Source organism: Onychostoma macrolepis, chromosome 23 (assembly GCF_012432095.1).
Source record: "Onychostoma macrolepis isolate SWU-2019 chromosome 23, ASM1243209v1, whole genome shotgun sequence".
Lineage (NCBI taxonomy): Eukaryota > Metazoa > Chordata > Actinopteri > Cypriniformes > Cyprinidae > Onychostoma > Onychostoma macrolepis.
The window spans coordinates 25843623-25857986 of record NC_081177.1 but is presented as its reverse complement, the minus strand read 5'-3'; the positions used below and the strand labels follow the sequence as shown (position 1 = coordinate 25857986).

At 36.5% G+C, this 14364-nt stretch overlaps 1 protein-coding gene and 1 long non-coding RNA gene across 8 annotated transcripts in view; one reads left to right on the top strand and one right to left on the bottom strand.

Moving 5' to 3' along the window:
* Positions 1 to 14364, top strand: part of LOC131532117 (cadherin-like protein 26) — a 38243-nt gene that overhangs the window by 9148 nt on the left and 14731 nt on the right. For 3 of the 4 annotated variants that reach the window (XM_058763533.1, XM_058763536.1, XM_058763535.1), the window contains 3 exons: positions 10905 to 11027; positions 11197 to 11346; positions 11461 to 11605. In XM_058763533.1, the coding sequence (XP_058619516.1) occupies positions 10905 to 11027; positions 11197 to 11346; positions 11461 to 11605 (418 nt within the window). Of the gene's footprint in view, positions 1 to 6455; positions 6583 to 8187; positions 8281 to 10904; positions 11028 to 11196; positions 11347 to 11460; positions 11606 to 14364 lie in introns of those variants that run through there. The other variant, XM_058763534.1, reaches the window with a different exon arrangement.
* On the bottom strand, positions 315 to 4800 carry LOC131532120 (uncharacterized). Of its 4 annotated transcripts, XR_009268847.1 has the most exons (7): positions 2862 to 4800; positions 2597 to 2681; positions 2279 to 2362; positions 2026 to 2112; positions 1030 to 1256; positions 800 to 876; positions 315 to 691 (listed from the first exon to the last, which is right to left on the bottom strand). It is a non-coding gene; the product is annotated as an uncharacterized LOC131532120 (long non-coding RNA). The 4 variants fall into 4 exon arrangements; XR_009268848.1 differs by having other exon boundaries at positions 316 to 691; positions 804 to 876; positions 1030 to 2112; positions 2862 to 4798; XR_009268845.1 differs by having other exon boundaries at positions 316 to 691; positions 1030 to 2112; positions 2862 to 4797.

Here is a 14364-nt window from a genome sequence, read left to right as displayed (position 1 = left end):
AGTGAGTGATTTCAGAAAAAGAAAGAAAATGTACCTTTATTGGTATTTGCTGCTGTCCGCTCCGGAAGATGCTCGCAGCTTTTATTATTATTTTATTATTACCCCCTGCTCTTTCAGGTGCCAATGGATATGCACCTAAACTACACTGTAAAGAGATTGCTGTAAATTTTACAGTAGCTGGATGTATTACTGTATTCTCATTTAAAGTTCCTGTATTGTCAATATTAGTACTGTTTAGTTCATTTAAAATGTTTACTTGTATAAAACAATCTAATTGCAGTACAACACTGTATACCATATTATTTTACAACCCCAACCCATAAAGATCACTAACTCATTAGCATTTGTCTTTATAATATTCTTTTTAATTGTTGAACATGTTCTTTTTAAAAATACAAATTACAAATCTTCATCTCCAGCATGTGCTAGCTGAAAAAGGGCATCACCACAGTCCCCTGGGGACTTTGTGTCTGCAGCATGGCAAAACAGACTTCACAGAAATAAAAATACAGTAAAAATGTGTTTGTATTGTGTTAAATTTCAGTAATTTTGGCAAAGTTGACAAGCTCTCTGATGAGAAACACCATGAGGGGATTCAGGCTGATGCTTTGTCTTTGCACCCTCTTCCCAGAACTCCATCTAATCTGTGACTCTGAATGGTATGCCACCGGGGTTGATACTCGGAATGAACCTGCAAGCACAAGAAAAAAAAATATTTCAAACAAGTGTTTACAGAATTTTCCCTAACTGCCAGATTTTGTGCTGTATGCATTTTGAGATGAATAAAAACACTATATACCTACAGGGAAGGTGCATAATTAGTTGATAATCCATCACAAATCATTACATTTATAATCCATTCCTTATAATGCATTCCTGTAGATCAAACAGTAGATCAAAGTCAAGTCAAGTGACCATTACTTTATATAGTGCTTTTTACAATGCAGATTGTGTCAAAGCAGCTTTACAGTATTAAACAGGGAAATAGTGTGTAGAGATAGTGTGTCATTCTCCTCTGGCCAGACGAACCAGCAGGTTGTTCCATGCTGCAGCAGAGTCAGATTGTGCAGAGGACTCATCTGGTTCCCGTGGTCCTGTCCCGATGGCCGTCTAGGGGACAGGGTCTTCACTGGGGATCAGTCTCTGGGGCTCATCTAGGTGTCCTGATCTCTGACGTTCAGGGCTGTAGAGGTCATCTCTAAGTGCTGATCCACCATCTGATCTGGATACGGACTGGATCGGGTGGTTACGGTGATCTCGGAATAAGAAAGAAACAGACTAATATTAACGTAGATACCATTCTTCTAACGGTGTAACGAGTACTTTGGGTGTTATGGGAAGTGTAAACCGGTTCCGGTTGATCTAATTAATGCAGCCTAACAATCCTTTAACAGATTTGAATAATAGAAGCGTATTAGTGTGTTATGTGTAAGCCAGGCTAAAGAGATGGGTCTTTAATCTAGATTTAAACTGACAGAGTGTGTCTGCCTCCCGAACAGTGTTAGGTAGACTGTTCCAGAGTTTGGGTGCTAAATAGGAATAGGATCTGCCGCCCGCAGTTTTGATATTCTAGGTATTATCAAACGGCCAGAGTTTTGAGAACGCAGCAGACATGGAGGACTATAATGTGATAAGAGCTCGCTCAAGTACTGAGGAGCTAAACCATTCAGGGCTTTATAAGTAATTAACAAGATTTTAAAATCTATCCGATGTTTAATAGGGAGCCAGTGCAGTGTTGACAGAACCGGGCTAATATGGTCATACTTCCTGGTTCTAGTAAGAACTCTAGCTGCTGCATTTTGGACCAACTGGAGTTTGTTTATTAAATGTGCAGAGCAACCACCCAATAAAGCATTACAATAATCTAGCCTCGAGGTCATGAACGTATGAATTAACGTTTCTGCATTTGACATTGTGAGCTTAGTGTTATATTGCTGAAATAATGGGGTTGATTATCAAGGGAATGGATAACGATTAAAAAAAAAAAAAAAACTAAAACTAACTAGTTTACTTCGGCTAACCTACCAGTTGATGTCATTCCTGTCACAATAGCAATCACAAAAAAAGCCTCCAACTGGAATGTATTGCAGATGACATGATCCAGACCACAAACTAGGAAATAATAATAATAATAAAAAAGCAGTAACTGAAAATACTGTTTGGGTAACTTAACTCAATAAAAATGTGTACATAATGCAGCACAGTTTGCTTTGCATTAAAGCATCTTGCAAAAGCATGAATGTAAATATAATGTAAAATCAAATGTATTTTGGGTTACCTAATTTGAATCAAATTGACAGCTGACCATATTGTGATTCTGCCCTTCATAGTCAGCATCCCTGTTTTTGCTTGGAGCAATCTCCTGTAACAGAGTCACAATCCTGTTAGTGTTATTTTAGTTTATGGCAAGAAAAATTTTAAAAAACTACCATACAATAACAGAACTTACAGGTTATAATAAAATAAACATTCATAATATTTCTTAGCCAAACTTCCCATATATTGCTAGTCCGTTCCTATACAACCGGTTCTGTGGGTTAGTGAGCAGCAGCCAGTGTAATTCAGCTGATATAGTAGTTGACAACAGCTCACTCACCTGTTGTTACCACCTCCATGATTCAATCACAGGAAAAGACTCCAATACACCTCCGTTGCAGGTGACATCACTAATAGACTAAAACCTGAAAATAAAATACAAAAGATGTATAACAGCGGTGTGTCTTAACTCATTTTTCTTTACTATTTTCACGTTAGCTCGCTGTTATGTAAAGTCTGACATAACCTGCGATAAAAAGGCAGTGTAGAATTATGCTTCCCTGATTAAAAATTTACTTCGAATAACTGATTTTAACTCAACTTACCAGCTGATGTAATCACTGTCGCGATGGCTCCAAAATACACCCTCGACGTTGCAGACGATAAGATCCACAAACTTGATCATAAAAAACCGAAGAACTATAAAGAATAACAAAAACCTGATACAGTGTAGCTCTTCTGATTGGCCGAACTTCTCTGATCTCTGCAGAGGGCCGCCGCTGCCTCTACAGATGCACAAATCACTTTTGCTCCATTTGTCACACAGATATGTGGTGCAAAAAGGAGAGTGCGCGAAACTTGTCATTTGCAAGTGAAAAACAGCATCTGAGACTCGTAGCAGCAGATTCAAGCCGTTGTCGTTATGCACTTGTGTTTGTGCTAGAAAAAGCATCCAAGAAAAAAAAATATATATGTAAGAAAACATTCTACAAGTGTGCAAATCTCATTGCAAGGATTCAAATACTGATTTGCGGATGTACAAAATTAGTCCGCGACTTCACATTTTTGATGCAGGTGTGTGAGTGTGTTTTGCACCATATTCACTGCAGCAATAGCAGCAAAACATGTGAGCGTACGAGTTTCTTGATTTGTGATCCGTAGAATAGGATTTGTATATCTGCAATGAAGGATTCGAGAAGGTGTAACTGTTGTGTTGTGTTTGTGGGAGAGAGAAAAAATCTACAAGTTTGAAACTTTTGTCTGTGACTTCAAATTTACTGATACACATGTGTGACTCTTCTCTACAACTACAAATTCCGCTGTCACAGACGCTCAGTTGTTTTGCACCAAATGTACCTTCATACTTATAGCCCCATCAGAAACTTGCTTAGCCCCAGCACAGCCCCACCAAGGATTTCCTAATGGTGTTCCTGTTTTTTAACTGTGGTGTCACTCTCATTAACATTGAAAAATAAATATTAAAAACCTAAAAAAAAAAAAAGTGCCTATTATGTGGCCTATAAACAATTAATAATATGAGGGAGGGGTCAAGCAACTCGAGCAAGCAACGGGCAAAGTTTGAGCAAGACGGTGAACGTCAATTCACTAGAGAAAGTGAAAGTAAAAATACTGACGGTTAACGCTGCAGTAACGGCGCATATTCTCTCCGAGGCACCGAGAGACGAATCTAATTTAACATATGCTGATAACGGTATATAACTGTCTTAAATTATTCCCTTAATATTTCTCTTGTGGCTCCTAAAGTGAAAAACACGAGACGAAACGTATTTCGCGTTAAACAGGTTGTTTTTGAAAATCGGTGCATGAAATAAAGCTGCTCTGAATTTTCATTGATGACTGCAGTAATAATAATTATAGTCCTATAATTAATTGTATAAATTAATAGACCTGTTTTTAAAAAGGAAAAAAAAAACTTTTCAATGAGAAGTAAACGAATAGCCTTTCACAGCGCATCATGCGGTGATGCGCTATGAAATTATTGCGGGGCAATAATTTAATGTAATTTAATAAGAAAAGTAATCTAATAATAATAATAATAGGCCTAATAATAAGAAGAATGTAACAGACCTACATTAATTGGAAATGCTAAATCCTCTTAATATTGCCAATTTTTTATGCTTTTGACAATATCTCTGGCTATCTACACATGCATGATACGATGCAAATCAGCACGGGAAGGTTATCACCCGCAATGTGTGCCCGTGTGGAAATTACTAGATATGTGTAAAATAAAATAAAAAAAATAAATAAATAAAGGTAACTTAAATGAATAAATAAAATAAAACAAAACAAAACAATGAAAAAAAAAATCCCAACTTTCTTTCTTTTCTATATTCATTCATAAATTATATTACTTTGTAAGTGTCATATTTGGCAGTTGGCATTAGAAGTTATTAACAGTGGCAAGTTTAATACCACAGGAAAAAATTTAAATATGCCTTTTTCAAAGCTGCTGTATATAAAAAACTGATAGCTAAAGTTAGGCGTTCATTACTTTCTCTCAATTTAATTAGTTTTTTTTAGCACCCCCTCTGAACTGTTAACCCCCAGCACCCCCAACAAAAAAATCCTGGAGCCGCCACTGTTCATCGACCTCAAATATGGCTTTTCATCTGAAAGATGTATGTAGTAGCAACTTTACATGGCCGCTCAATATGATGTTAATCTAGAGAAATGTGCGCAATTGAAGTGTTTGTGTGGAGAGTGGAAGCTGAATAGCACGCTTGCTGCAGGACAGGCGCCGGCGCGCTCTCTTGCTCTTAAAATCTCCGTAATTTTTGGTCATACAGATAAAAGTAGCCTAATACATCTTTCGAATCTGTAAAGACTCGTTTATTTGTATACACTCAGAATAACAACGAAACGTTGCGCTTTAAAGCAAACAGGGCGCGCTTTAGGTCTCTGAGCGAGAAACTTCGAAACTCCGTCTTTGAAAAATATATCTATAGAGAGTGAAATGTCTACTTTCAAATGAAAAAAACCCGAAAAAACTAATTTCAAATAGAAAACATGTGTGTTAGCATGGATGATTTACATAAAATGTAATGTGTGCAACGTAGCCTACACTGTGCATAAACTGGCTTTCAGTTCAATATAATAACAAAAAAACTACATTTTGGGTTTTTATTCAACTAAGGTGGGCACGCTGTGATCTGTACTATATTTTTACTGTAACTGACAGATTTCGCCCAAAAAAAAATGTATAAAAAAAAAAATTAAAAAAAAACGGGAGTGGGAGGGAATGGGAGTAATTCTTCCGGGAGTGGGCGGGACGGGATTTTCCCCCCAGTTTTTTCGTGGGATTGGGACGGGACGGGATTTTTTTTTTGTGGGAGTGGGACGGGAGAGGTTTCAAAATGCACTCCCGTGTCACCCTCTACCTCGGAGCCCTTAATTTCCCCCAAGGATTTTTTTAGGGGGGTTATAGGGTTCTCCGCCGTGGCCTCCTGATTCACACCCGCCATGTCACACTGTCGGTGTGTTTTCTGTCTATGTGCTCTCCATGACTTAGTTTTCCCTCGTGTTCCCTTATGCCCATATTTAGTTTCTGTTACTTAAAGGAATAGTTCACCCAAAAATTTTGTCATTTACTCACCCTCAAGTAGTTCCAAGCCTGTATGAATGTCTTTGTTCTGCTGAAGGAAGATATTCTGAAGAATGTGGGAAACAGAGCAGTTCTGGGGCACCATTGACTTCCATAGTATTTTTTTTCCTACTATGGAAGTCAATGGTGCCCCAGAACAGCCTGGTTACAAACTTTCTTCAAAATATCTTCCTTTGTGTTCAGCAGAACAAAGAAATTCATACAGGTTTGGAACTACTTGAGGGTGAGTAAACGATGACAGAATTTTCATTTTTGGGTGAACTATCCCTTTAAGCCCAGTGTTTTCCTGAGTCTAGCGTCCCGTATTTTACGTTGATGTTGTGTTCCTGTGTGTCTCTGCCTGCCTTGTGTTACCCCTTGGATTATCATCATTAAAGACTTTAATTTGAGTTTATTCCACGTCTCCTTGTTCTTTGTTTCACCACAGTGGGCAACCGTGACAAATGACCATGTACCATACTATAAATTCATACTTTTTGCTTTTTCCTTTTTTTTTTTTTTCACACCAATATCCACTGGTGGGGATCAAGAAAGGACGGCTAAGGACAAATGTATAGACAATGGACTGAAAGTATGCTTCCCTAGCATGTGCTAACTTGCCCAGCCTGTTCTGTGCTCAGAAACCGTGCAATGAGTAACGCTGGCAGGCAAACACTTTGTTAACACCCCTGATAACGCCGGCTGTCATTATTGGAAATTAGGTGTGTCTTGAGTCAGAATATTTCTCATAATTTACTGTTCAACACTGTTTCCAAAGAATATAATTAATGTTGCATTACCTAATTTCTTATGCATCTCCTGTAGGCAGCAACTGTATGTTTTACTTAATTACTTTAATTAATTAATATACTACAGAATATTATAATATATAGCACTGTGCACATAAACATTAACAAAGTGTAACCGTGAATATGCCTCACATATAATAATAACAAAAATAATTTTAATAATAATGTTAATAATAATTGTATAATGTATCATTTTAAATAATATATAATGTTGTAATTTATATACATGTTACATAAACAATGCTACCTGGGTGCTGTCTGAAAGTGGGGACACTGAAAAAAAGTGAAATAACCATGTCATTTATTTAAAGTCTTATCAAAAATCTAATACAAAATTCAAAAAAACATTTTTTGTTTAAAGAGTATTGACATAAATCAACAGTACTGGCATTATTTAAATACTGTATTATTGGTTGCTTGACACACCGGAGTGTTGATGTGCAGAATATACACTTTTTAACATCACTGACTGTAGAAATGATTGTTTTTTTGTTTTTTTTAGTACCTAACAGAAAATATGATATGTTTTAAAAACATATATTTAGAAAGACATTAGAATAAACATTAATATCTTTCGAAGTTGTCTTTATTTATAGTAAGTCAACTCAATTAAGCAGTGATAAACAAAATTAGTTTTATCTTAAAATCTTTTTTTTTCTTTCTTTCATTCTTTCTTTTTAGATTTTCAACTTCGTTTAGTGCATAATGTTGCTGTTTCTGTATATTTTGTCCTTTTACAACTTAATTTCACCATAAGCAAAAGCTAAATTAACTTAAGTAAATATAATTTAATAAATAAATATAATTTGAGAAAAACTAATAAATTTGGCTTTTTTTGGCCAAAAGTTTAATTTATTTATAATAATAATTTATATATGGCATTTTTTATTTATTTTTTGGCCATAAATGAACAAAATTAGAACAAGGGAACAAATTAGTATAACATTGCCACAATTTAACTAAAATTGAGGAAAATAATCTTAATTTGTGGCCATGATTTTTTTTACATCGGCTTGTTGTAAATTCATGTAAGCTCTGTAGAATTAATATTTTTTTACTATTTATTCTTTATTCATTTTGAAGTCATTATTCATGCCTTTCTGAATAGTGTAAAACATTTTAAAGTCTTTAGAAGTTTTAACTTCTAAACGACTAGCTACATATTGCGCCCCATCTATTGGGTTATTATTGTTAACTAAAACAAAAACAATAAAAACATTATCATTACATGAAATAAAAAAACGTTAACAAAAGTAAATATAAAAAAAAATTTTTTTTTTTTTTAATTAGGTGCCAGGGCAGCTATTTTTCATAACGACTGAAGCTAAAACTTAATTTAAAAAAAATTATATACACATTTATTACAAAAACAAAATGTCAAAACATAACAAAATACTAAAGATTTCAACAGAATTATGCAAGTAAAATCCATTTCAAAATACTAAGAAAAACTAGTAAACCCTGGCCCCAGTCATTTGAATATGCCCTCCCCTCTTCTCTCGTGTGTCATATGAGTAGCCTGGATTACAGTAAGAGACGGAGGAAAGCTCAGTCTCAGTGATGATCTGCTTCAGCATGAGGACCCTTTCTGTCAGCTTTCTCCTGCTGCTGGTGAGTTAAAGCTCTGTGTGATGTGATACATTAGAGACGCTCGCACCGCCTCATGTTTCTCTGCTCATATTTCTAGACAACAGCCGTTTATGTTGCAGGAACTAAGTCTGTCAAACAGTACAAAGCCTGTTTTATGAACAATGGGCTACAGAAGGTTTGCTTTCCAATGAATGATTAGCTGATGTGATTGTTTGCCTTGCTTCAGATAGTCAGAACTGCAAAGGAAGGGCATACTTGAATTAGTTCTGTTGAGTTTGGTTTATGCTACAGCCATTAGGGGTGTGGATGAAAGGGACTTTCATTCCTCTAAATCTTCTGGGTCATGACACAAGAACATTAGTTTGCACTTTAAGAATTGTTTGCATTGTAAGCTCATGCCTTAAGACTCCTGTCTACTCTCATATATGCTTTAAATAATAAATAATTATGTGAATTGAGTCAAAATGCATGGCAATATCTAATTATTGTATATAGTATTCTTTACCATCTGCACCGTTGTGAGCTGACATGTCAATACAAAAATGTGTGATGTGGTTTGCAAACGTATATACCCTCAAGCATTCTAAGAAACATAAACATCAGATTAATTACATTTGATTTATTACTGTGAATGCTGGCCAGAAAATACATAATGTTTTCGGAAAACGCCTAGATATTGATTTGGCAGTGGTCCTAAACTTTTAAAGTTTTGCCATCAGCAGTAATTAATTAGCTTTTGACATCATTAACCAATACTGACAACTATTAAAATTTTAAGGATACTCTGTATCTTATTTTCCGCAGCTGTGCTGCAGATACAGTATATGGACTTCAATGGACTATAACCTCCCCTTTCACGCAAGGGCGACCACAAAAACGCTAGTCAGACTTCTATCACAAAAATACATTTATTAATACAAATGAACCAATTGAACAAAATGAATACAAACAAAATACATCTTATAACAAATTCATTTCCCCTCAAAAGGATATTAATAGCCAGCCAACCCTCCATAAACCCCAACACAATCCAAGCTTCTCCACACAAAATAATCCAAAGAAAGAAAAAAAATTACATAAACACCTTCCAATGCTTACTACATGTAAAAAACCTCACTCAAAAAAAAATAAATAAATAAATAAAAGTACTCCAAATCAAAGGTTAATTTCACTGCAAACATAACCCTCATGCAAATAAATAGTTTATGTGTTTTAAAGCATCAACAGATATAATGGGTACTAAGGTTGGCTGGCAACATGAGGCTGGGAAGTGATATACAAACAAAAAACAAAAATAAAAACACTCTGCTAGCCAGTCCAGTTCACAATAGTCATCCTAAATATTAATGGCGCTGGAGGCATACAGCGCACATACAAGAACCGGCTAGCTGAGAACATGCAACATAACAAACACTGGAGGAACAGCAATCACTTAAACCTAATACAAAAACACAAAACACAATTAACAATACATTCAAAAAAGAAATAACTCCAATACTTAATTTCTTATTTTAATAAAATTAAAATAATAAAAACAAAACGCTTACAAATCCCGTTTTATTTAATTCCCCACCTCTGGCAGTGTGTGCACACATCTACGTGTAGCCAATAATCCACATTTGAACTGAGTGCACAGTGAAATTGGTGTAAATATTGATAAGAAAGAATAAAACTGCCATAAAACAGTGCTGCTTCAAAGCTTTGTTAGGAGGCACACAACAGTCCTTCCGTGGCTTTATTTTCGTAATATTTTCGTTTACACAATTTTGCAAAATCAGACAATATTGTTGTAAATAAATATCACATTTGCAACTGGTCAGTGTTCAAGAAATACTGGGAAATCACTTCACGTAACCCAATGAGTGATTACTAAAAAAAAGAAAAAGAAAAAACATCTACTGACTTTCAAAGCTGCTAGATACTGTAATGACTTTCTACTTTGAGGACCTTGGTGTGGTGGAGTGAAAAGTACAATATTCGCCTTTCCAAAAATAGTGAAGTTAAAATCATAATCTTCCAGAAAAAAATAATACTCAAGTAAAGTGCAGATACTCAAAAAGTGTAGGTACAGTAATCAAGTAAATTCATTACTGTCTACCTCTGGTCATACCAAATTACACTGTGGGAAAACAAATGAGTTAATTAAAGTTAAATCATAAATAATATGCCTGTCAGACTAAATGAAGGGACTTTCACCCTGACATTATGAATAAGGACTCTTTATGCAACATTATTTACTGTCTCTTTTGATGATAAAATCAAGTATAAACAATGTACGTCTATGCAGTGAAAAATAAGTTTTTACTTCAACATTTCACTTAATTCAATGCGTTACTTGCCCTTGTCATTTTTGGTCAAATTTACTAGCAATTTTAAAGTGCAAAATAAAATAAAAAAAGTGAAAAGGAAAAAAATCAATGGCTACCATCAACCAACATTCTTCAAAATTCTTTAATATTGCTTAGTATTGTTTTCATATTATTTTCATGAAAATTAAGTACAATTTCACAAGAATTATGAGTGCTGTAATTTTTATTTTTTTTACATTAAACGCTATTTCTCATAGGCTTCTCTGTGATATGGACATATTATGGCCAGATTCACACATTGACTTAACTTTTGTAACTTTTGTCATTTCAACCCAGTCTGTCTGGAGCGTGTGTGTCTGGGCTGACAGCGGGAGGATACGACAGAAGCGTGCATGGATCATTGATTCGTTTACTATTGAGGAAGAATACCCTGGTCCGTTTCCATATAAAATAGGCAAGGTGAGCGGCACCATAACAGTCACTGCTTTCAGCTATAGAGCTCATTCAATTCAGTTTTATTTTAATAGTATTTTTCATATTACAGTACATGTTAAATTGCTAGATAATAATGATCATGATTGTGCTAGATAAAATGAAAATTTTAGTGTTTATGCTGTTTGTGTTTCAGGTTGAACTTGATAGGTCTTATTTAGTAAATTACATATTACATGGTGACGGTGTGGATAATGATCCAAAGAATATTCTCAGCATTGATAAATCAGGTTATGTTTTAGTACATGGAAAGGTGGACTATGAAAGCGGCCCTAAAATTCTCAGTGTAAGTAGGCCTACTCCTTAAGAGCGTGGTATCTATTGCATAACAGTATTGAAATGCATTCAAATACACTGCAAGGAAGCCATGTATATTAATATTCACTGGACTTAATTGCAGTCGACATTTGAAGCAAGAAATCAATCCAATAATGAAGTGGACACAAGACTTGGGCTTGAGATCAAAATATTGGACATAAATGACCATGCACCAAAATTTCAAAAGTCAGTCTATGAAGTGTCTGTGGACGAGTCACATGATCAAGGTAATCCATACACTTCACTACTTCACTATTTCATTTATGAAACCAAACAACAGAACATTCTGTCATTATTTACTCACCCTCGTGTCATTGCAGTCCACAGTGTTGTTATTTTTCTCTTCATAAGTAGACATTTTTTTGCAGCTATCGTTGCTATTAAAAAGATAATCAAAAATGAAAATTCTCTCATCATTCCAAAAGACTTTTGTTCATCTTCGAAACACCATTGATCACTGATCAGGGCTGTGTTTCCCAAAAGCTTCATAAGGCTAAGTAGATCGTAAAAATAGTCGTACGAATCATTTTAGACTTACGGAGTGTTTCCCAAAAGCATCGTAACTTAAGTAGAACGTGAAAATCTTCATAGATCTACGAGTGCTCTGAAGTCATCGTAACTCCGTAAGTGTCGTAAAGAGAGAGATTTATAAGGTCACCTGCAGGACAACCGGCAAAGTGCACCTAAACTTTACTCCTTTCCAGTGTGACTTCAATATTATTTGTATGTATATTTCTTCATTAGTTTATAGCTTTGCTTGTGTATTTGTTTGTTTAAATTAATTTAACATAATCACACCAATAAAATAAAAATTAAATGACTTAACACAAAATAAATTATGAAAAAGGATTAGGGCCTAAAAAATACACTGCTGTATATGGACATTGGAAGGAGAGTACAAATAATATAATTAACAGGGTAATGGCTACAGTGCTTTGCAGACTTGAAAAAAATAAGAGGAACTCAGAAAAAACAATCAATGTCAATGACGTTACTGGCATGCACGAAAACCAGCCGTGCATTGTATGTCAGGGTTTTGTCACAACAGTTTACTAGAGAGAGAGACCCAGATGCAGAATTATCAAGGGGGTGATGTTTATTGACAAAACTGGTATAAACAGGGCTGAAGTGAGAGTCCAAACGGTAGAAAAGGGCAGTCTGCTGGAGCACAGGAGGATGGCCGAAGTCAGACCTGGACAAGGCTTGACGGAGAACAAAGGAGATGCACCAGTCAATGAGACCACAGGAGATCAGGCAGCAGCTTGAGCTAGATACTTTGAGCTGTAGTAAACCTAGTCCAGTCGGATAGCCAGGTCTTGAGAACAGCAGTCAGGGATTGATAATTTGAGCTGTAGTGAAACCAGTCCAGCTCAGATAGCCAGGTATTGAGAACAGCAGCCAGGGGGAATCAGGACACAGAACAGGAACAAACACTAGACAAAAAAACACACAAGACAGAACAAGCAACAATATAAGACACCAACTACACGCTATGACTAGAAAGGGAAAAAAAACAATACAAACGGCAGAGAACAAATAAACCAAAAGGCAAATTCCAGGAATCGATAACTGGAAAAATAAACTGGCTAAAACAAAAACAAAATAAAGAAAGAAGCCAAACTAAAAGCTAGAAAAAACTAACCTAGTTCCTGGCTTTACTTTTTGCTCTAGACCAAAATAACAAAAACAAAGAAATCCAAATTAACTTCAAGAAAACTAAATGCAACGCTAGACTGACCAGGGAAGTAAAACAACACTACTAATACGACCAGTTGACTGACAATGAATTCTCTTAAACACAAGGAACTAACACAACGAACAGTACCCCCCCTCCAATGGGCATCCACACTGGGTGAAGGAGTCCTAAGGAGAACTGGGTTAATCAGGGACAAAGGGGGTACCAACTGGGGAGGAAAGATTGGAGGTCCAGAGTAGCCAGAAATCACAGGGGGCGGGGCTGGGAGGGCAGAAAATAGTCCAGGGGAATATTTTGGGACTGCCCAAAAAGGTGGTAACTTTGGAGGAGCAGGACAACCAGGCAATACTGAGGGAGGGATAGGAACCCGATTAGTGACACCTCTAGAGATAGGGGGCCTCTTCTCTGGTGGGAACTCCCAACTGGATTTAAAGTCTCGAATAGACGCAGTCTCTTGATTAGGGAAGTGCTTGGGAACAAATTCAGGAGCCATAACTGCACTTGTGGGTAATGAGGATAACTTGGATGACTCCTGCACCAATGTGACATCATACACAGTTTCAGAGTTTCCATCAGATCTAGACGATGTACACAATCTTATCATTATACCTTACTGACACTCTATCCTCCAATTTGATACTGTTAAGTGCTTTGACACAATCTGTATTGTCAAAGCGCTATATAAATAAAGGTGACTTGACTTGACTTGACAATGCTGGAACTGTTACAGACTTGTTGACTGTGCTTTGACAGGCAGGAATGACCTCAGATAACATGACAAAACTGGCAGAAATTATATCTTTGGGTGAGTCATGGCTAGCAAGCAGCTCAGGAGTAGCCTCCGTGGCTATAGCGGACAGATCAAGACGCCCAGAAATGGCCTCCGTGACTGGAGCAGATCCTGAGGAAGTAACATGACAAACAGGATTGGTTTCTGTGGGCCCAACAGGACTGGCTTGCTGTTCTGAGGTAGCCTCCGTGGCCATAACAGGCAGGGTGAGATGCTCTGGAATGACCTCCATGGCCAGGTCAAGAACAGTTTCTGTTGAGGCAACAGTGCTGATTAGAGTGTCCACCTTGGACAAAACGGGTCTCATAAATAATTCAGACGGTGCAGTTTCAGATTCCTTCAACACAGGCTTAGCTGGTGTAGTAGGCAGCTTAGGGGTTGATTCCAGATTGTAGACCTCTGGAACCACTGGATACAGGACCAACTGAGTCGGGTCCTCCTGGACCAGAGGATTAGAGACCTCTTGACTCAGACTCTCCTGGACCTCTGGACTGGGAGCT